This window comes from Camellia sinensis, chromosome 4 (genome assembly GCF_055761805.1).
Source record: "Camellia sinensis isolate YWXY chromosome 4, ASM5576180v1, whole genome shotgun sequence".
Taxonomy (NCBI): domain Eukaryota; kingdom Viridiplantae; phylum Streptophyta; class Magnoliopsida; order Ericales; family Theaceae; genus Camellia; species Camellia sinensis.
The window spans coordinates 153,304,636-153,329,109 of NC_138964.1; the positions used below are offsets into that span (position 1 = coordinate 153,304,636).

General features: G+C 32.6%; 2 protein-coding genes across 2 annotated transcripts; one reads left to right on the forward strand and one right to left on the reverse strand.

Moving 5' to 3' along the window:
- Positions 1 to 3,265: 3,265 nt before the first annotated feature.
- On the forward strand, positions 3,266 to 5,504 carry LOC114295533 (pentatricopeptide repeat-containing protein At1g08070, chloroplastic). The gene has a single exon (XM_028239780.2). The coding sequence runs from the start codon at positions 3,360 to 3,362 to the stop codon at positions 5,334 to 5,336; it is 1,977 nt and encodes a 658-aa protein (XP_028095581.2). The 5' UTR covers positions 3,266 to 3,359; the 3' UTR covers positions 5,337 to 5,504.
- On the reverse strand, positions 5,425 to 13,150 carry LOC114295532 (ABC transporter A family member 2). The gene is made up of 16 exons (XM_028239779.2): positions 12,683 to 13,150; positions 10,396 to 10,627; positions 10,108 to 10,277; positions 9,827 to 10,012; positions 9,596 to 9,691; positions 9,318 to 9,518; positions 8,951 to 9,110; positions 8,633 to 8,859; positions 8,200 to 8,317; positions 8,030 to 8,106; positions 7,831 to 7,920; positions 7,586 to 7,729; positions 7,192 to 7,494; positions 7,031 to 7,111; positions 6,198 to 6,374; positions 5,425 to 5,892 (listed from the first exon to the last, which is right to left on the reverse strand). Exons 1-16 carry the CDS (start codon positions 13,049 to 13,051, stop codon positions 5,620 to 5,622), a joined length of 2,904 nt encoding a protein of 967 aa, XP_028095580.2. The 5' UTR covers positions 13,052 to 13,150; the 3' UTR covers positions 5,425 to 5,619.
- Between the last annotated feature and the right edge of the window lie 11,324 nt (positions 13,151 to 24,474).

Here is a 24,474-nt window from a genome sequence, read left to right on the forward strand (position 1 = left end):
AAAATGAGCGAGAGAGAGAGATATATAGAAATGAGCGAGAGAGACATAGAGAGAAAAGAGATGAGAGAGATAGAGAGAAGAAAGATGAGCGAGAGAGAGATAAAGAGAATAAAGATAAGTGAGAGAGGCAGAGAGAGAAGACAAATGAGAGAGATAGAGAGAAGAGAGATGAACAAGAGACAGAGATAGACAGACAGAGAAGAGTGATGAGTTAGAGAGAGAAAGAGAAAAGAGAGAGACAAAGAGAGAAAAAGATAGAGAGTGAGAGACAGAAAAAGAGACAGAGAGAGAATAGAGATAAACGAGAGAAATAGAGAGAAGAGTGATGAACGAAAGAGACAGAGAGAAAAGAGATGAGAGAAAAGATAGATGAGAGAGAGACACACAGAGAGAAAGAGAGACAGATAGACAAATAGACAGACAGACAGAAAAGAGTAATGAATGAAAGAGAGAAAGAGAAGAGAGAGAGGAATATGAAAAATGGGTGAAAAGAGACAGAGAGGGGGGTAAGAAGAGATTAGGGATTTTTGGTTTTGGCCGGGATGGTTTGAGATTGAGGATTTTTTGTTTGGGTTAGGGGGATTACAGAACGGGAATGACAAAAAAAATGAGGGAAATGAAAAAAAAAAGGGGGGGGAACACAGCGGGAACGAAAAAAAAAAATTCGGTCACAAATGAAATTTAAACAACAAAACGTGGTTTAACCTTCTTTTTTTTTTTTTTTACGACGGGGGTTGCCGTAGCCAAAAAAATTATTTTTTGTTAAAATAAAATTTTTTTTTGTAGTTAATGAATTTTTTTTGAAAAAAAATCATTTTTTTTTAGTTATAGATTGAAAATTTATTTGTTTTATTTCTATTTTAATGAAAAAAAAATTGTTATTATTATTTTTTTTATCAAAAAGTCACATTTTTCGCGACGGCAAGTTGTACCGTCTCAAAAAGTTTTTTTTTTTTTTTTTTTGCGACGGCAAACTGTGCCGTCTCAAAAAGGCACATTTTTTGCCACGACAAGTTGTGTTGTCTTAAAAAGTCATATTTTTTGTGACGGCAAATTGTGCCGTCTCAAAAGGTCATATTTTTCATGACGGCAAGTTGTACCGTCTCAAAAGGTCGCTTTTTTTTTGCGACGGCAAGTTATGCCGTCACAAAAAATGACTTTTTGCGACGGCAAATATGCCATCGCAAAAAGTTCCGTCTCATAAGCCCACTTTTCTTGTAGTGTATAATCACACTTAATTAAAAAGTGACATAAAAAATAAATATGATCACTCTCAATTAAATTAAGTATAATTAAAATATCAATCTAATTTTTTTATTACACTTCTAATAAAAGTGAGATATTTTCATTTATCAAAGTGTGATCTTTAACTGTTTTTGTAGTAGTGATATAATCACACTTTAATTAGAAGGTGTGATTAAAAAATATATAAATAATCACACTTTAATTAGAATGTGTGATTAAAAAATATATATATAATTACACTTGCTTAAAAAGTGTGATTAAAAAGTAGTAGTGTATATATAATCACACTTTAATTAACAAGGTGTGATTAAAATATATATAAATAATCACACTTTAGTTAGAATGTGTGACTAAAAAATATATATATAATTACACTTACTTAAAAAGTGTGATTAAAAAGTAGTAGTGTATACATAATCACACTTTAATTAAAAATGTGTGATTAAAAAATATATAAATAATCACACTTTAGTTAGAATGTGTGATTAAAAAATATAGATATAATCACAATTACTTAAAAAGTGTGATTAAAAAGTAATAGTGTAATCACACTTTAATTAAAAAGGTGTGATTAAAAAATATATAAATAATCACACTTTAATTAGAATGTGTGATTAAAAATATATATATAATCACACTTACTTAAAAAGTGTGATTAAAAAGTAGTAGTGTATATATAATCACACTTTAATTAAAAGGTGTGATTAAAAAATATATATATTATCACACTTAATTGAAAAATGATATAAAAAATAAATATTATCACACTCAATCAAATTAAGTATGATTAAAATATCAATCTAATTTTTTTATCACACTTCCAATAAAAGTGAGATCTTTTTTTTTTTGTCAAAGTGTGATCTTTAACTATTTTTGTAGTAGTGTACGATTTGGACCCTAGCCAATGGGGGTTATTTATTGGTACAAAACTATTTTTTTTTTTTTACTTTATCACCGGCCTATGTGTGGTTCTGGGCCTTGTCACGGGCTAAGTGACCGTAGTCACCAAGATTTGGATTTTGTAAATCGCATCATTGAACCATCTGAATATTAAACCATCGATTTGGACAACGAAATTTCTTCGAATTATCTCATTGTCTTTCAATTAGAATGTATTGCTACATTGTTTATTTTCAACTATGAAACCATCTTACAAAATAATTATTTATTTATTAAATTGTAGCAAAAATATATTTATTGGTTATCGACTATTTTTTTTTTTTTTGTATACTTGATCCAGCTAGTAGTGATGGTTGGTTATTTACTGGGCTGTCTAGCTTACCCTTATTTGATTTTTTTTTTTCAGATTCTGAGGAGTAGAGCTGAGCGGAGTTTTTACTTGTGGGAGTGCCGAGAGTAGGACTATGATTTAAATACTCGGATTATTTTTTTGTTAGTGGATTAAATTACTGGACTTGGTAGACAATTTCATATAAGAATTATTTATTTTTATGGATTTTGACATTATGATAATTAAAGATTTAATTTGAGTATTTTACATTATTGATTTATGTGATTGGACTCTTAGCCTTGCATGCTCACTTCAACGAGTGTGCAGCGTTATCATGGAGCTTGGGGTGTGATAGTATATATAATTTTTTTGGCAGTGGCTTTGGTCCAGTCCAAGATCGGACACCACGGGTCCCATTTTGATAATCCGAACCGTTCAATGTGTAGAACTCGTCGAGTACTATATGCCTGTAAAAAATCACGTTGATCGGATATCGATAGCTATATGAACAAAACAGTTTTTTATCAACCGTTAATTGTTTCACCGTCCATTTTTTTTATACAAAATTGATTTGATCACATAGCTATTAATATCCGATCAACATGATTTTTTACAGGCATGTAGTACTCGACAATTTCTACACATGAACGGTTCGAATTATCAAAACGAGCCAAAAAAATAGGCCCCATAGGCTGAATTGGACGGGTCCAGTCTTAATCTCAACTTGAGACAAGCTGGACCCAATTTTTTTATAAATAAATTAAAAAATATTATTCGCGTATCACACTATATCATACATTCATAATCATTGATGTATTGAGAGTCCCAAGCTTCACTCTTAAAAAAAAAATCATAAAATGTTAGAGAAGAAATTCGTTGGTAGATGCGATGGATAGTAGTTTTGTCATTTAGAGAGAGGTTTGAGCACCGATGCCAATGTTGGACATGTTGGCTGATGCCATTTGTTACAAGTTTACTTCAGATCTGTCTGAAAATGGAAAGGCATCTGATAAATTTAATTCACTCCTCTCTCCACCAACCTCAATTCCACCAAATTCACTCTCTCATCATCACAAACCACTTCTCTCTCACCCCACTCTTCATCAAAAAACTCTTAAACCATTCCTTCATCGACTACGCACGCAAGGTGTTCGACCAAATTCCCCAACCAGACCACACCCTTCACAACTCCCTCATTTCCACCTACTCCAAACTCTCTCTCAACAAACAAGCGATACACATGTTCGTTTCAATGCATTCTGAGAATACCAGGATCGATTGTTACGCGATTCCGCCCCTTCTCAAGTCGTGTTCTTCGTTGTTGGCTAGAGATTTTGGAATACAGGTTCATTGTTTGGTGATAAAACATGGGTTGGATGACTCCAGCGTTTTTGTTCAGACCGGTTTGATCGATTTTTATGCTAAAACTGGCAATGTGGGTGATGCTGAGAAGATTTTCAATGGGATTTTGGTTAAAGATCCGGTTTGTTACAATTGTTTGATTTCTGGGTATTCAAAATCCGGTGATGTTTTGATGGCAAGAAAGCTTTTTGATGAGATGGCAGATAGAAGAACCCTTGTTTCATGGAACGCGATGCTTTCTTGCTACGCGCATAATGGGGATTTCATCGAGGGGTTTAGGGTTTTTGAGCGAATGCAGGGTGAGAATTGTCGGCCGAATGAATTCACTGTGGTGACTGTGCTCTCTATATGTGCTAAGCTTGGGAATTTGGAAATGGGGTTGAGAGTGAAGAACTTTATTGATGATAATGATTTGCGTCGCAATATGATAGTTTCGACTGCATTGTTGGAAATGTATGTGAAATGTGGGGCTGTCAATGAGGCACCATGGGAGTTTGATCAGATGGATGAAAAAGATGTCGTGGCTTGGAGTGCTATGATTGCTGGTTATGCTCAAAATGGGAGATCAACCGAAGCATTAGAGCTTTTTGAATGCATGAAAAGGGAAGAAATAAAGCCTAATGATGTCACACTAGTGAGTGTTCTATCGGCTTGCGCTCAACTGGGTTCAGTGGAAGCTGGGGAGTGTATCGGTAGCTATGTAGAGAGTCTTAATTTTGATGCAAATGTTCATTTGGCGTCAGCATTGTTGGCTATGTATTCCAAGTGTGGAAACATTAAAAAAGCTCGACAAGTATTCAGAAAAATGCCTCACAAAGATGTCGTGAGTTGGAACTCGATGATCATGGGCCTGGCAATCAATGGTTTTGCAGAGGATGCAATTGCTCTGTATGAGAAAATGAAAGAAACCGGGGTTCAACCAGATGATATAACATTTGTGGGCCTACTAACGGCCTGCACCCATGCCGGCTGTGTTGATCTGGGTTTCGAGCTCTTCAGGAGGATGAGAGTAGAACACGGGATTAGCCCGAAGATAGAGCACTACGCTTGTATCGTGGACCTTTTTTGTCGTTCCGGGAGACTAAAACAAGCATACCAGTTCATATGTCAGATGGAAGTGGAACCAAACTCCGTGATTTGGGGTACTTTACTTGGTGCTTGTAGGATTCACTCGAATGTAGAACTGGCCGAGCTCTCTATCAATAAGTTGATAGAACTAGAGCCCGGGAATGCTGGAAACTATGTCCTACTCTCCAACATGTATGCTAGTGTGGGTCGATGGCAAGAAGCTTCGAAGGTGCGGTTTTTGATGAAAAGTAAGAGTTTACAGAAGACGGCTGCATATAGTTGGATAGAATTGGAAGATAAGGTGCACAAATTTCTAGTTGGGGACACATCGAACCCTAGATGTAAAGATGTCTATAGAACCATTGATGGATTGGCAATGCATTCGACTTGGTCTACTCATGCCTTTGAACCCGAGATAGAGTTCTGTTAATGCTAGGGCTGAAAACACAATATGACTACTGAAACTGGTGAGAAGTAGAAAGCAGGGAATAGTTTATGATTGGCTTTTAGTTCATAGATTTGTCAAGAGAAAAGAAAAGTGTATTATTCATGTATGAATTATGATAAAAAGAAATTAATACAAATGATGTTCTCAAAAGCCAAAATTTGTAAATCAATGATATTACAAGAATGAATAGCAAATTGTCACGAATTGCTAACTTAATTTACTAAGTCCATGTACCTATATATACTTCTGTGATGTCGCAATGTGATCAATATCGCCGAGAACCCATAGAACCAATTTGATTAGGATCGATCACGATTCCTTGAATTGGTCCCGCTCGGCCTAAGATACTTCTGTGAGAATTGGTTGTTGAAGATGCCGCTATCTGAACATGAGGCGGTGTTGGAGTTTCAGGTGAGTGGCCAGAAATGCAGAGGGCACCAGAATCATCTTGCTCCCAGTATACTTCAACCATAAGACCTTTAGGATTCTCAGGCGACTCTGTTCCTGGAATGCCGATGAACCTGGCACCTACAGGTATCTGCAAAATCATTGTGAAAAGGAAGCAAAACTTAAGTCCCCATTCATGGCAATTGCTAAATTATTGTTTGTTTTGGCAGAAAACATTTTTCAATGTTTGATAGCAACTTTGAAACTAATGTACTAGTGTGGTGGTGGTGGGACGGTAGAGGTGGTGACAAGTTAGACTTCAGTCCGGAAAATGTTTTGCATCTTTCAAAAGTGAAAAATATTTTTCATCCACATAAGCTTGTTTTCAGAAAATATTTTTGGCTGAAACAAACAAAGCGATAGTATACAAAAATGAAAACCAAAACAATTGCACACCTGAAGTTCAGTTCCAGAAGTCAAAGTCAGAGTTTCCGTTCTCCCCTCAGCTGCAGCACTTTCCAGCTCTGCTTGCTGTGCAATATTCAGGAAAACTTCTTCCAGAGTTGTAAGACCAAGTTGGATGTCTGCTATGCCAAATTCTCTCTCTCTATCTTGGAGCTCAGCGAAGAAATTCTACAGGGACATAATTACCAAATAAAAAATAAAAAATAAAAAAAGTGAGATCTTTGTAGATTCACATATAAATTCCACAAGCAGATGCATTTTTCACGCAAATCAAACTCATCTTAACACAAAAACTGAGGGAGGTCTTCGTGGGTTCATAAATTATTATTTAATTTGGTGTATTTTTGTTACAAATTAGAAAACTATTCAGAATTCAAAACATTTCAGTTACTCTAAAATCAGAAGGGAAAATGACAGCCGGACAAGAGTGTGCTAATCACAAGTGGGTGTCGAAACCTTAAAAAAAAGAAGTGAAACAAACTTGAAAATGAGGGCCTGATCAGCGTCTGAAACACGATGACTATGTAAGTGCATGACAATTTTGAATCTTGAATTAATATAAAGCAAGGACTCGATTCGACAATCCCACCCACCACAAGAAGGGTGAAATGATCATAGACTTGAAGAGAAAAGGGAAAGGAAAAACAAAAACAAAAACAAAAACAAAAGAGAACTGATGAAAGAAAAAAAGAAAATAAAAAAAGGTGAATTTAATATTGTGGATTTTTTTTCTAACTCCCATGAATTCAGACATGCAAGAGCATCAGATTTTAAATTTCTAATACACAGACAATAAAACTTTTAGACAGTGACTTTGCGCTTACCGTCAATAGCTCCTCCTTGTCATGGGGAATAACATATGTCAGGAATGACTTGTTCTCCTCTTTTGGTACCACATTCAAATGCTGCCAAAATAATCCCCAGGTCAAAATAAAATATTTATAGTTGAAAAATAGTTTAAAACAATCTCTGTCATCTAACATACCTTTTTAAAGAACTGTTTCACAGGCTCATGATTTACAATGGGAACATCTTCCCCTCTGACAGGAGTTCCGTTAGCAGCTCCAGCAAAGCTTATGTTAGAAATAAAACCAGTACCAAACCGGGACTTCAACCTGATTGAAGTTCCAATGCAGCGAAGCCTACCCTTTGCCATGATTCCTATGCGATCACTTAAAATGTCAGCTTCTTCCATTGAATGGGTAGTTAGGACAATGGCCCGCCCTTTCTTCGCATTCTCAATTATGTCCCAAACGTGCCTTCGAGTGATTGGATCCATACCAGTCGTCTGCACATTAAAGGAAACTTCTGGTTAGCAGATGAAGTGAGTAACACCAATAAACTCATATGAAGAATGAAGATTTTCTAATCTGAAATACCGGTTCATCCAATATGACTAGCTTTGGATCACCAATAAGGGAAATTGCAACACTAAGCCGGCGTTTCATTCCTCCACTGTAACTACCAGCTCTCGTTTTAGCTGCCTCAGTGAGTTTCACCTCTGCTAATGATTTCTGTGCAACCTGGGTTTGAGAAAAAGGGCTCATGTTAGAATATTATTATAACAAGAAGACACTTAAAATAAGTACTGAGAAAATCAGGTTCAGATTTGTATAGCACTCACGGATTCAATTGAAGCTGCGGGCAGGCCTTTAATCCTAGCAAAGAGGTGGAGGTGTTCTCGACCAGACAATGCATCCCAAAGTATATCAAACTATGAAGAAAAAAAAAATTCAATCTCGCTTTCTGGATGAATCCAGAAATGCTGGGAGAGTCAAATATCTTACATTATTGAAAAGAAATGAAAAAGAAAAAAGAGTCACCTGAGGACAAACTCCTATAATTTTTCGAATATTTGACATGCCAACAGAGCTCCGAACAGAATGACCATATATTAATGCTGTAAAAAGACATGCCATGGATTAATTTCAGTTAACTTTATCCTTATAAATCCCAGTTGATGAACATGGAAACCCGAAGCAGAAGTCATTACCATCTCCAGCCGTCACTGGTGTAATTCCAGTCAAACAATTGATCGCAGTAGTTTTTCCAGCTCCATTGGGTCCAAGAAGACAGAATAGCTGATCTTTTGCAAAGTTAACCCATAAGCCCTGAAAAAAAGGTCCACTTTGTACTTTTATACATTTGAGGATACAAGATATCTTCAAAGGGTTAATTGCTCCCCTATCTAATGTTGGTGATTATATGGATTTCCCACCCCCCCCCCCCCCCCTCTCTTTCTATGCATTTTTTTTTTTTTTTTTGGGGGGGGGGGGGGGGTGTTATGTGTAACAAAACCAATCAAATGGAACCCCACACCTAGGTGTAGATGCCAAAATGAAGTGCTTATTTGAGCAATAAATTCCTCTTGCCCCTAACCATTAGCCTTAAATTTACTAAGCGCACAAAGTGAGAGGACATTTTACCTTGAGAGCATGATAATGCGAGGTCTTCTTACATTTACAGCAACCAATCTTTGTTGCACCAGGATATACCTTTACAAGACCACGTATTTGAACAGCAATATTTGGATCAACTGCACCTTCCTTCGCTTCTTTTTTCACAGTGTTTTCCTCTTCAAGTACATCCTCATCATCTGGAGTAATATCTTCCATTGGGGGAACTGAACTAGTGCAGCTACAAATGCCGCCCTCTAAAAGAAGAATGAGATAAACCATTCAGTCACTAATACCAGCTGACCAAGAGAATTAAGGAAAATGGATTATTAGTTCAAATTCAATTACCTGCCACCTTGTTTCCACCTTTCCCTGTCCAATATCCAGGGTTTAAAAAGTAGAGCACCGATTTTCTCACACCAGATGAGTTTGGGATAATATTGTCAAAGTAGATTGCCAGAACAAACCACAGAAGGAATGTTGAAATGAGCCATATATAAATCTCACTCTGCAAAAAACATGAAAGTATGCAAATGGTTAATTACAAGGCCACTATTGAGCTTTGTTGGAGACAAAAGTGATGCAAGAATGATTAATACACAAATGATCATGCCCACACAAAATACACACACAGAGGGGATAGGAAAGAGGGGAGAAGGTATGGACAACCAGGATTGCAAATATTTGGTTTTCAAGTTGCGATTAGAGAACATACAATTGTGACAACACACTCATTATCATTTGGTGCACATTTCCCTTTTCTACTCCAACTGATTCCTGGATCTTGAGGAGTGGCAGTTGCATCAGAAAGCAATTTAAGACCTTGAGCAAGAAGGTTTGGTGGGAACAGTGACCAGATGATCCGATAAAGACTGGAGAAGTTGGAACTATACGGAAATCCAAATTGTGTAATAACCTGCAAAGATTAAAATGGTCCATTATGATGATTGGGTCATTAACATATGTTCCAGAATTTAATGGAGGGAGACTTGCCTGAGTTAGAAAACCGATAATAAATATGGAGAAACCTGCAGTTGTTGATGAAGATGACTTGCTAATGAAGGCCGACAGCATGAAGGAAAAACCAATCTAGCATCAGAAACCATGAAAGACAGATCAGCCACCACAATCCAAAAATGAGGTTTGCTTGATCAGGAAGAAAATGACATTGCCTAAGGATAAATAAATTGGGTTAAAATTTATTACTGCTGGAATGAAGCTTACCATATTGAATTGGAAAAGAAAGAAAAGAAGAAACACAACAGCAAAGTTGTTGTTCAAGAAAAAATCAAATTGAAACATCATTCCAAAGAGAACTGTGAGAAGTGCTGAAAGAAGAGTGATAATTCCTTCCCACGTGAGCCACGAGAACCAATATGCAGTATCATAAAGACCCATCATAGTCATTGCCTGTTAAGAAAATGTGACATGAAAAAATGAAAATTATTTTGCAAGGACATGGAATGTAAATTGTCTTATGATCAAATCATATAACAAGTGAATACCTGGCGAAGTTTGAGTTCTTTCTCTGTGATCAAATTACTAATTTGAAAGACAAAACCAAACATAGCAATTGCAAGGAAAAAGGTTGGTCCTACTGAACCCACAGCAGAGAAAATCTCCAGCGCAGGGTGTGCAAATTCCTTCAGATTGACAACCCAGCTAAAGTTTGGATCTGAGGTGTACGAAGTCAGGAGTAAGGGATTCATTTAGTCAACCAGAGATATGGAAGCCACAGCATTAACAATGCCTATTGAGATTTAAGAGGATCAAAATTGTGATAAATTCAATACCTCCAATCAAAGACCTTGCAATTTCACGCTCTGCTGCAATTTGAAGAGGAATTTGGAATTTGAGTGTGGGATCTTCATAAAGCCCTCGTTTGCCAACCGCAGTAGAATTAGTCTGTATACCATAGGTTACTACAGTAGCATTTCTCTCTGCAAAATGTAGAGCCCCAGGGCAATGCATAGGATTGCTGAAAAGCCATGCATCGACTTCATTTTTTGTTCTAAAAGATTTAACCTGCACAAACAAGGCGTAGAAGAGTGATCCTATTGCTTTTGAGTTTCTTTCTTATAAAATTATAACTTTTAAGCATACATTAAATGCACTGATATACCCCCAAACAAGAAATACACCTTTCAACTAGAAGACAATAAAAAGAGAAGCATTCATGTTAAGAGCTGTCAGCTCTTCTTCCCAATTTCAGATAGAGATATTTTTCAAAATTTGTAGTACAGTTCTTTTTTTTTAAATCTCAGATCCCAATGGACACAACAATTAACAATTTGGGAGGGCAAGTTAGGGAAGTGATTAATGTAAAACAGGTAGAGAGAGAGAGAGAGCATGCTCTGACAATATCATTACCCTATCAGAATATCCAAAAAAAATTGCCTTGACATTATCATTAATAAGTTAATAACCTACTCAAGCAAAAGAATTTAACAGAGATTGAAACTGGCACTATTGTGGACAACTTTAGGAAGTAGAATTACTAGGAAGAAAATGATTTTGAGGTATAGAGTACATGGAAAAAATATATAAAAGGGATGAAGTATATCAACAATATTCTTACGAAATTGTTGTACTACCACTCATTGGGCAGAAATGAACGTGAGGAATCTCCATTTTCATGTATGCCACAAGCTGAAGGTAATGATAAAAAAGCTCAAGGTTCCAAAAAGCCAAAAAGCAATAATGGTTTATCCAAAGCAGCATCAAGTCACTTTTTTATGCATGGGAGGTACAGAGAGTTGAAAAAAGGAAGTCCATTCATAAGAATCGTTATTAACGATTACATAATGAATATGTAAGTATTACAACTACAGGTATTCTTACTTCACAATCCAGATTCAAAAATGACCAATGGCTAAGAAAATTGAAGAAGAAGATAAAAATGTGATTTCCAAGAGTAACAAAAACAAAGAAAATAAGGTTAAAGAAATAGCACTGTCTACCCAAATTAAAGGAGAACCAAAAGAAAAGTAAAGAACCATCAGGGACAGTGTTAACCTAAAAAAAAAAAAAGCAGGGGCAGTGCTAGAACTCCTTTAGCTTACTAAGGTCTCTTGCCCTACCCAGGCTAAGGCCTCCAATTTACCCAAAATAAAGTCAACAAGCCTTTGCTATTTAGTGGTTAAAAAGCATTGCTAATTTGCTACACAGTCGATTGCATGAGTTTCTGAATCTTAATTTTCTCTTCTTCGAAGACATCATGTGTTGTGGGTGCGTCTCGAATTTGACCCTGATAATGCTTATTATCGGTTGCCGACCTGCACAGCCCGATTAATCGGATAGGTCTGACATGGTATTTTGCATTTGGGTCCATTTTGTCCTTGTTTGCTACTTTTAGATCCTTGTGTATGTTGGGTTATTTCAGATTTTCGGATTCATGACCATCTTGTGGGTTTGGGACATAGAGTTAAAAGGGATAGTCAGCTTATTGTATCTTTATAAATTATATTCATATTCATATTGAAACTCACTTGTCGTTCTTCACGTGAACGTAACGCTCTGTTTGTTTGAGCGAAATGTTTTTTGTATATCTAGAATTTGGTATAATAAAAAACAAAAATCAACAGAAAATATTTTACATGATCTACCAAAAATAAGTATTTGGAAAGAAAATATTTTTCATTTTGAAAAGACAAAAAATGTTTTCCAAACTAAAGTTTTACTAATCTCACTGCAATACCACCACCATTCTCATCTCCACCGCCATCACTATCATCGACGCATCACTGCTGCCGCCACTCCACCACCATGCCACCACCTTCGTCCCGCTACCACCACTGCCACCAAACATAGAAAAATATCTTATCCGGAAAATAGTTTTTAGAAAAAGTATTCGGTAAACGGAGTGAACCACGTAAAGATGCTGGTGTGTTTGTTCAATTTTGGCTTTACTCATCTTCGCATTTCCCTTACCATAGGAAATTGAAAATTGAAAATTCAACTATACTCTACTCAATCGAGATCAATCCAAACTAAATTAGCAAATTAAAAGCTCATCAAACACTAGTTATATCATAATTCAAAAACCAAAAAACAAGAAATAAAAATAAAAATTCAAAGAACCTTGTCTGAAGCAATCGGTCTTCCCGGATTATTGGTCATAATTCGAGTAACAATCGATCCAATCTTGGCGCTATCATTACCGCTCCATACGAAGTCAAAGCAAGGAAGCTTGACGTAGTACTTGTCCTCACATGGCGGAATCGGAGGAGAAACAATTGGTTTGGGATCGAAGACGTGCTTGTAAGTGCTGGTGGAGGAGAAGCGAGCATCCATGGCTTTTTGGATGCAGAAGATGAGGAAGATGAAGAAGAGGGAAGAGAAAAGTTGAAGGAATGTGGATCGCTTGCTTCGCCATGAGAGAATGATGTTTTTTGTGAACAGAGCTTTGAATTGCTGTAGCAGTAGAGGGAACCCCCTCTGTAATTCCATTGCTTTCTCTCTCTCTACAAATCTGTAATGGTGTTTGGATTCTGAGAAAATGGATTCGTGACAGTGGTTTTTTATATGAAATGGGAATAAAAAAAAAACCGCGCGGTTTTGAGTAACAGGCTTGAGCTTGAGGATGATGCCCTTAGTTTTCATGGAAATTACGAAGTTTGCCATTGGCTTAGATTTGTCGCTCACTGTCACGTTTATACACTGCCAACTATTCTTCTTCTTTTTTTTTTAATGGTTCTTTTTCAAATTCATTTCAAACTTTTTTACATTAAGTCTAAGAATTCAGAATTTATTTCTAGATTTGTGCCAAGAATTCAAGTGGGGGTTCATGTGTAAAGTTAATTTTGTTTTGAATAATTTTTTAGTTTGTAATATTACTGAAATTTTTACTTTTTGATTAATCTAATGTAAAAAGATTTAAAAAGTAAAAATACACTAAAACAAAAAAAATAAAGTCAATATAACTATAATAAAATTATAAAATTTATTATATTTTCTTCAAATTACTGAGGAGGTCAATGTAATTTACCTAAAAGAATAATATACATACATAATTTTTATACAGAATGATGTGATTTATTGTGAATCTTTTATTTCAAAACAAAACATCCATAAAGACATTTCTTTTTTCTTTTTTTTAAAAAGTTTATCATTTTATTGTTATAAAAAAAATTTGGTATGAATAAAATTTTCCATAGAACTGTCATATTTACAACAATAATGTACATCAAACTTGTCAGTTTTACCTCATTTAACTTGGTCACCTAGCACAATCACATATCATTGGTCCTTTATAGTTTTACTTCTCTTGGAATCTATAACCCTAAACATTTATTTCAACCATAATTTATAGAATGCTAATACGTGTGCATTACTTTATTTTATTTTATTACAGAAGTATTTTGAATTTTATCTCAACTAATATATACAGACTCTTGTTTTATAAATATCAGAAGTGTAAACCTTAGAATAATTGCAACCAAAAAAAAAAAAATTTAAACATAAACTATTAGTTTACTTTTGTAAAATTTCAAATCCGTAACTTTTCATAGGAGAAATACTCTGTGCTTGATGTTACTTGATCCTTCATATCCAAGTGATTAATTGTATGCTCAATATACCCAATTGTTGACAATCTGTTACTTAAAATTAGTCACTTCATATAAATTATGTTAAAAATTAACGCTAAACAAGCCCAACCCGAATATCAGGTATTGCATTTTATCTAATTGCTAAAAATCCTCCTAGAATTCCTCAGATAAAAAGATTCTTAGAATGAACTAAATAATAAAGTTTTTTTTTTTTTTAAACTAGGAAAAAAAGATACTTTGAGATTTCATCACGACATCCATGGGTCCAAACTTCGGAATAACTAGTTCCTGGCCTGATTTAATCCAACTTATAGGAAAGGACCCATCACTGAAGCACCAATAGAGCTCATCAATGACCCCCAGCAGAACCAAGGTTCGATCGGAATATAACGCGAAATTTCAAAAGAGAGTCACTAAAAAATCCAGCATTTCACGCCCTCCAATAATTGAATTTAACTCACTGCTATAAAAAGATAATGCCTTCACCACTGAGCTACTAATCCCCGTGATAAACAACGCAGTTGATAAAATCTTTTTGGCCCTCCCCCATTTGAGAAGGATATCTTGGTAATTTAGGTTGAGAATTCTGAAGGGCACGCTAGACATTTCACGATGTAGAAATTTATATCTATAAATGATATCAGAGAGTTGAATAAAATAGTTCAACGATCACACATGAAATGCTTTAAAAATGATATTTAGGATCACCAGTCAAATGTGGTGTTCAAATTGGGAATAGCCAAACGTGTCACAAAAAGTTCTTGGAAATTTCTTATGAAACTTCTTAGGTTACTTGGACACAAAGTTCATACTATTCTGTGGTGGACCAAAAGAAACATTAAAAAAAGACAAAAAGAGCGATGAAATTTATTTATTGTTATTTTTATTGGAAAATGTGTTTTGTACATTTGAAAGTTGTTGGCTTAGCTTCAAAGGACCGTTTATACTTCACAACGGTTTTCGCGGAAATATCTTTTAGGCCTAGTTTGGTAATTATATTAGTGAAAAAAAAATTAAAAGTTATTTTTTTTTATTTTTTCATGTTTATTAGTAAAAGTTAAAAGTTATTATAAAGAAAAATTATTTGGTGATCCGGAAGTACTATTTGATAATGGGACAATTTGAAAAACTAACTAAAAGTTAACTTTTAGCTTTTAATTCATTTTAGGTCATATTACATCTTACATTTTTCACACATAGAAAGACGAAAAAAAAAAACCAAAAAATTAACTTTAAACTAACTTTCTAAATCACCCCAATATCCGTCATTAATCATCAAATATCATACCTTTTGCTGTTTCCTATGACTTAATACAAAATTGTGCATCTCATACTTTCTACCAATCAAAACCTTCTTAAAACACGTGATCATATCCTAAAACTACCAAATAACTTCTCCATTTAAAAAAATAAATTTCCCATTGAGGCCTTAAGGCTCGTTGAGAATTGATTATTTTAATTGTTTTTTAATTTTTTATAAAAAAAATGTATAAAAAATGATATAGTAACTTACAGTAAATTTTTTTTTTTTTAAACTAAAATTTGTAATTGCAAACCTTAGTGTGAACTATAAGTGGGAATTGAGACCACATTGCATAAATTCAAATTTGTATAGATCCAAATTTATTTGACTAAAAATAGGTGCATTAATGATTCAGTTGGCTTGGTGGAGACTATTAGTCTTGTAGACTTTGAAGATGCTTTCACTTAAAATTAATATTTATGATTATAACATTTACGGTAACAAAAATTCTAAAATCTTAATGTAATTCTCTTAAAATTATAAAAATTTATTATATATTTTAAAATTTTAAGGAAAATGAATGTAATTTATCTTATTAATTTAGTGTAGTAAATAGAAATATGAATCTCTTTAATTTAACTAACAATATGATCTTGAATAGAATCGAATAGAGAAGAATAATTTATGTAATTGACCTTATTTGATGGAACTTATATCTTAGTTTGGTTTAATTTAGTCCTATTAATAATGCCTTTTTAGATATTAAATTAAAATTAATGAACAAAATAATTAATTCACTCTCTTGAAAAGTTTATATCTAATTTGAAATAATAAATTTCCTGTTAAAATGACCATTTTATTTATGTTTAAATAATTTTATTAATTGGACTAAACAATGTTTCATATAAAAAAAAATTGTCATAAATTTATATATACGAAACACCCATCTAAAATGAAATGATAATAATGTTTTGAATATTAGATGAGCCAAAAAAATCACGTACATAACATCAATCATTAAAATTTTTCAAAGCATTATACAACATTATTCCATGTTTTGTTGTGGACACAAAACAATTCAAGTTGATCATTTGTGTGGAATCTATATAAGAGCCACACAAATGAATGATTATGATTATTTTATAGTATTGCCACGTCAATCGTCCACATTTCGTTAATAGTTGATCAAATTTGATGAATTCACCAACAAGAAGTTCTGTTCTGGTTGCTGTGGAGGGATAATATCAACCACTTGATGGCCTATTGTTTTTGGCACTTTTGAGTAACAAAAGTCAGCTAGATCGGGTATGTGTCTCTATTAGCAAGTAGCTTTCTTAACATTTTTCTCATTCAACCCATTGAGCCTTTTTAATTATTATTATTATTATTACCCCATTAAAAAAATTATTATTATTATTTAAAATTTGAGTTCATATTATAAATTGAAAAATTTTAATATACACTCTTTTAAAAATAATATATCATATATATTTCTAATTATATCTTTTTCTTATTTAGTTATAATATTATTTTAGTTATGACTCATGAATTCTTTAATTATGTCTCATGTTGTGTTTAATTATGATATTTTTTTTTTTAAATTATGACTCAAAAAATTGAAGTTACGTAATTTTTTTTTTTTAATTTTAATTATTAGATGCATGTGATGCACACTCTTTGAAGAATGTACACCATAGTATTTTCCTTATAATTAACACTCAAAACAAGAAAAGAAAAGATGGCTTTGGTGATCTAATAGAAGAGGAGTTGTTGAGCTCGTTGAATTCACCTTGAGGCGTATGTTACTAATCTAAATTGTTGTTTTTGTAAAGTCATCGAGAAAATAATTTACGTAAACAATAGACTGTTCGAATGTTGATAGTTATATGAATGAATTAAATTTATCTTATAAAATTGGATGAAAAATACAATTTTAAGAATATACCATTTATTTTTTTAAAAAGATAATTCGATAATCTAGCTACTAAAGTTTAATAAATCTGATATTTTACACAGATACTTTTCTTGAAAAATTGAATTATGATTCAAAAAATTGAAGTGACATAATTTTTTTTTTTAATTATAAGATGCATGTGGTGTACACTCTTTGAAGGATGTGCATAATAGTATTTCCCTTATAATTAGCACTCAAAACAAGAAAATAAAATATGGCTTTGGTGATCTAATAGAAGAAGGGGTTGTTGAGGTCCTTGGATTCACCTTGAGGCCTATGTCATTAATCTAAATTGTTGTTTTTGTAAAGTCATCGAGAAAATAATTTATGTAAAGAATAGTTTGATCGAATATTGGTAGTTATACGAATGAATTAAATTTATCTTATAAAATTAGATGACAATTACAATTTTAAGAATATACAATTTATTTTTTTTTAAAAGATAATTCGATAATCTGGCTACTAATGTTTAATAAATCTAATATTTTACATCCAATCTTAGAAAATGAACCATTCAAATAATTTGAAGTAAATCCTAAAATGGGGCCACTACTCCAACAACACCTCTTCATTTGGAACTCAACCCAATATGAAAGTGACAAGATTTTCCTTCAACTCATATGGAGGAGCTATTACATTTCAAGCAATATGGCATTCTATAATTGATCACTTGTTACACAAATCAAAACCTATTCCATTTCTAATAGCTTTTTGGTGGTCAACAGAAACGTGTATTTAATAATTCTAAATATTTTTGGTAACTTATATATTTTTTTATTAATTTAAATCTTTGTCTAAAATTATATTCTTTAACTTTTTTAAAATAATTTTATTATACTTGGGTTTCTAAAATCCTTCATGTATTTATCTTTACTCCGGTCGAAAAATTACGTCGTGAATTTTTTGTTATTATGAAACTCAATTTTTAGAAAAAATTCCACTATTTTTAAGTTTTTTTTTTTATAATTATTTTCCAAAAGCTTTTTATCATTTCTAGATTATGAAACCAATTTAAAAATAATAAAATTAATTTGTTTCAATATATCATGATATACAATAGGTAATATCTTGTAATTCTCTACTTATTATTTTGGTACCAATTATATTTCCTGTGAAAGAAAGACCAATGGGAGTTAGATAGCCTCTTGATTCTACTGTGATATTTTCAATAATAAATAAATAAATGATAATGTAATATTTTTCATCATAATCATTGAACAAATTATTTTTCTTGAATAATTGAATTATTATTGCAATAATGTGATGGCAGAGGATTTTACAAAGAAAATGTTGAATCAAGTATTTTGGATGACTTATTTCACTTGAAATCATTTTTTTTTATATTATTATTTTTTTGCTTGCTTGTTTATTTATTTAGATAGAGGTTATTTATTTATTTTATAGGATCAAATTTTGCTACAATTATACTCCGCAATTAGTGCTAGTTAATTGACGAAATATAATGAAATTCTGTTAAAAAGTTAAAGAATATATTTTTAGAAAAAAAATTAATTTTTTTTTAAAAAAAAGGGTTATCTAAGATATTGAAGATTCCTAAACACATGTTTTCTAACATTAATATTAAGGTTAATCACAAAAAGGTTGCTAAGGGTAACAAGTGGCCAATTATAAATTGGCACATTACTTGAGATGTATAAGCTCCAACATGATAGGTTGAAGGAAAATCTTTTTCATAAGATAAGGAAATTCACGTTAGAAGCCTCATTTGGGAGTAATTTTTGTATATGAATAGAATATATGTCATGTGGTACCTTTTATTATTGTGATTGAATTTGACAGTAGAGTCCATTACATTTATGTTAGATATTTGGGAAATAATAAGGGACACCCTATTGACATACAAAAATTTCTCCACATTTGATAACTTTTTGTTTTTATTTTTAATTTTTTTATGGAAAACAAAAACTTGTTTGATATATTAAATTTTTTTTTTTAAAAAAAAGGAAGGAGAAAGTGGTTTCAGTTATCTTTAAAATAAATTTTCACTTTCTACTTCCATTCTCACTAGCCACAACCCATTGCGGCTACCAATTACTTTTTGTCCATCCGCCAATGAACTTGGCTACCTTTCAGTCACCATTTCTAACCTCAAACAACATTCCGGCCACCAATTATGACAGTCAGTGTCACTGTTAATCATCATATTCGTTCACCCTCCATTGCGAACCATCATCTTTGATATGTTGTTTTATTTTTATTAATATTTGAAATATTTTTTTTACACCAAACAAAAATTTGTTTTTACTTAAAAAAAAACTAAAATCTTATTTCCTTTTTTTTTTTGGTAGAAAGAAAACAAAGAGCCACAACATTGGGAGTATTAGGATTCCTTTTAAAAGTGATTTTTTAAATAAAATATGAGGTGAAAAAAATAAAAATGTTTAGAAATGAATTTTTTAATTTTTTACTAAAAAATGAGTAAAAAAAAAATAGAGAAAATAGAATAGAATGTTTGATATTTTATGACTTTTATTTATTTATTTATAGAAAGAACTGTTCAAGAAATTAAGCGGCTCCCTCTTTGGCTACCTGTTGATCCTCGGACCTATCCCATTGTTCTTATTCTTGGATCGATATTGAAAAATTAAAATATTTTTATAGATTTCTTACTTATTTTTAGATTGAATGGATTTAAGCCTTACTTTCAGATTCAAGTTTGTATTAGGAATACGCGCGTTTGAATATGGTTTTGTCTAATATACGGAAGTCAATAAACGCAAGTAGAACTTTGAAAATAAGAGTATTAATTAATCAGGATTTGATTGATTTTTATATATACTATTCGTTTGTCAAAGCTTTGGCAATTGTTTCAATAAAATCTTAGCTCGACGACAAATGACATATTCAAATGCTTATGATGTGTTTGGTTGGAAGATTTGAGGAGGAATTTGAAAAGAGAAAGAAAAAAAGTGTGTGAAACTATGTGAAATATAGGTATATTTTTTTCATATTTTACCTATCTTTTCTATTTTTCTTTCTAAATCTCTCTTCAAATCCCTCAACTAAACACACCACTAAAAAAAAAAAAAAAAAGAAGACAAATGCCAGATGCTATGCTATATTTGTCATCACATGACTATTATAATCAAACCAATGGTATTGTCTTATCGTAATGCAGAGAGGAAATTTGTCAGCAATCTACCTCAAGTCAGATGGCTTTTGTTTTCATTTTTTTGTTTTTTTTGTTTTTGTTTGTGTGTTTAAAAGAAAAAATTTTACTGAAAAGTTAACAAATACCAATATCATTTTCATATTTTCTTTTATTTTTATGCAAAAATTCAAAAACAATTTTTAGCATTTCTTAACAAGTAAATGGTTTTTATAAATTTTTCTTGAAATTCTGTTTTGAAAACAGTGTGCCAAATAAATTTTTAATAAAAATTTAAAATACAACCAAACATGCTTGTCTTTTATGAAGCTCAAGTGCTAAAGCTAAAATTTATACGCACCAAATAATAATCATGAACACTAAGGTGCCGTTTGGTAACACTTACGTTTTCAGTTTTCTGTTTATATTTACAAAAATTTTAAAAACTCAAATAAAAACTTGCTTGGTAAAATTTTTGATTTATAAATCAGTGGTCTCAGTTTATAAATTTGGCCAAAAAATGAAAACACAAAAAATGTGTTTCCATTTTGAGTTTTCAGTTTTTTTTTTTTTACCACCCAACACTAGCCACCACCAGCCACCATTTTCCACCACCGTCTTTCGCCACCACTACCCACCACCCACCCCCCACCACCACCTGCCACAACCACTCACCACCCACCTGCCACCACCACCCGCCACCACCACCCACTACCATCCACCACCCACCATCCATCTCCCGCCACCGCCACCACCACCACCACCACCACCACCCACCTGCCATCCACCCACCACTTGCCACTACTATCCACCGCCCGCCACCTACTTGCCACTACTACTCACTACCCACCTACCACCACCATCCACCACCTGCTACCACCAGCCACCTGCCACCACCAGCCACCTGTCATCCATGCGCCACCACCACCACCTACTCGCTACCACCTACCACCCGCCACCACCCACCACCACCCGCTTCCCATTTGCCACCACCACCACCACCCACTCGTTACCACCCACCACCCGCCACCGCCACCGCCACCGCCACCCACCTACCTACCTTCACCACCCACCACCCACCACCACTCGCCATCCGCCACCCATCTGCCATTACCACTCACCACTCACCACCATCACCACCACCACCCACTCGTTACCACCCACCACCCGCCACCGTCACCCACCCACCCACCCACTACTACCACCTGCCACCCGCCATCTGCCACCCATCCGCCACCACCATCACCCACCCACCCCTCACCACCACCACCACCACCACCAGTTACCTACCACCCACCGTCACCACTTTTCACCACCGTTTTTCGCCGCCACTTGCCACCACTTGCCATTTCTCACTCTTTTTTATATTTTTAAAATTTTTTAAACATTTTGTCAATTACCAAACGCGTTTGTAGTTTATGTTTTTCTAAAAATAAACAAAAAATAAACAAAAACCAGTTTATAAAATTTTTGTAAATATAAATTGAAAATGTAAACGTTACCAAACACACCCTAATCAACTAAATATTTATTTCTTTGATTATTTTCTTTCCAAGAGTCATGTTTATTATCTAAATACCACCCAAAAAAAAAAAAAAAAAACACCAACAACAACATTAATTTCTCTTAAAATTTATGATGAATAAATAAATACATTGAACTCAAAAAGTTTGGTATAATTATATTGGGTCCATCAGGATTTTAATTCACATAATATTTAACTTTCTTTTTATAGTAACTAGTTAGTAGTAAGTATATAAAAATAACGATTAATTACCTCAAAGTCTTATTCTCCAATATTGTGATGGCTTAGGTCCTAATTAAGATTTTTTGAATCAACAAGTTTTATTTTAAGATATAAAGACGTTTTTGCCCTTATGACCTTTGGTTTGATTTGATTATTTAGTAAAACTGAGAATATTATCAATTTTTTCTAATTTTAAAACCGAGAATATTATCAATTTTGCACAATAATATTCCAGATAATTGTTTTGCTAACTGAGGGAAAAAAAAGTATCAAATTAAACATTTTTACCCCCTACTTTTGGTTTGATTTGACTATTTAGTAAAACTAATAATATTATCAATTTTTTTCAGTTTTAAAATTTAAAACATTATCAATTTTTTCTCAATTTTAAAACTGAGAATATGATCAATCTATCCTAGTTTTAAAACTAAGAACACTGAGGGAGGGGGGGGGGAAATAGAGTATGAGATTAAATATGTGATTTCATTTTCATGAACTCTATATCTGAAACAATAATACCAAAATCAACGTTGAAATTGAAATTAAAATAAAAAACAAGAGTTTCGAAACTGAAAAGATTTCCTCAAAAATTAGGGTATAAGATATTTGAATCTGAAAAGTCTTCAATCGTTGAGCTGATCTATAACGTCGTCGATCATAGTTTTGCAAACCTTAGGGTATCAAAAAACGAAGTGAACTTCAAGAGCTTGTTGAAGACCACTTGCAACGAGAGCTCTTATTTTCACTATTTCACTTCTTCGAATGTAAAAATGTTCAAATCAATGTTTGATAATAGTAGAAGATCTTCTTGCTTTGTTGATCTGGAATTTGTGAATGAAAAAGTAGAAAAATCTAAAATTTTTGGAGATAGAGAGAGATGAACGACTTCGAATCTGATAATGTTTCCAACTGATATCAATGTTTGATGACAGTAGATGATATTCTAACTTTGTTGCTCTGGATTTTGTGAACAAAAAAATAGAAAAATCTAAATTTTGTGGAGATAAAAAGAGGAACGAAGAGAGAGAGAGAGAGAGAGAGAGAGAGAGGGGGGGAGGAGGGAGGTAGCTGGGGTGTTTTTTACTTTGTAAGGATAAATTGGTCATATAAAATTAACAGCAGAATTATGAGTTTAAAATTTTGTGAGTAAGATTTAAACTACCATTATTTGTCAAAATAGGGCTTGATTATAAATTTCCTGAAAATAAACTTGTTTGGTTTTGTTTTTCTAAAAACGGTTTGTAAAAAATTCTAATTTTTTGTTTTTCGTATTTTTTTTTGTTTTTACTGAATATTTTTAATACTTTAAGCCATTTTTATTTTTAATTTTTAGACATACTTAACATAAATATACATAAAAAATATATTTTTTGTGAAAAAAATCTTTTAAAAATTCAATAAATACCAAAAATACAAAAAAAAAGAGAAAGAAAATTTATTATATTTTTCGTATTTTTATGTATTTGTTAATTTTTTAAATATTTTCCACAAATTTTTTACTTTTTAGATACATTTAAGTAAAGTGCATCTAAAAAAATATAAAAAAATGTTTAAAATTTAAAAATATTCACTAAAAAAAAAACACGAAAAATAAAAAGATTCAGTTTTCAAATAACTTAATCCAGAAAACTCAAACCAAACACACTGATGTTGTCATTTTTTTACGCTGATTGCTTTAACATTATTGCGAAGGAAAAAAAACCAGTGTAAGTATGCTTAATCTATGAAACTGTAACATTTTTTTTTTTTTTAATTTTAAGAACGATCAATATAAAAAAGAAAAAGTTAAGGATTTTTTTTTTTTTATTCAAATGAAAATAGTTGTGTATGATCAACACATGTAACTTGTTTTTTTTAATTTTTTTTTTAAAAATAGGTCTATATTCTCAACTTTGAAATGATTAGTTAGTTATATATTGATTGTTGACTGGCTATCCAAAAGAAGCGGGGTGACTATTATATACATGTGAAAAAGATTATGATATGTTCATACGTTATTATTGACCAAAAAGAAGCTTCTTTCTTCCATGAAACCCAAATTCTTGGAACCCATTAGACATATATCTATAGTATAAGGTAAAGGTTGTGGGGAAGCCGTCTCACATTTTTTTTAATTTTTTTTTATTTTAATATTCAAAGTAAAAAAAGTCAGAAGTGTATAAAATTCAAAATTCAAATATTTTGGTTTTAAAAAAAAATAAAATTCATCACTTGAGTAAGACACATATTATAATATTAATTTTTTATTACGTATTTAAATTGTACACATC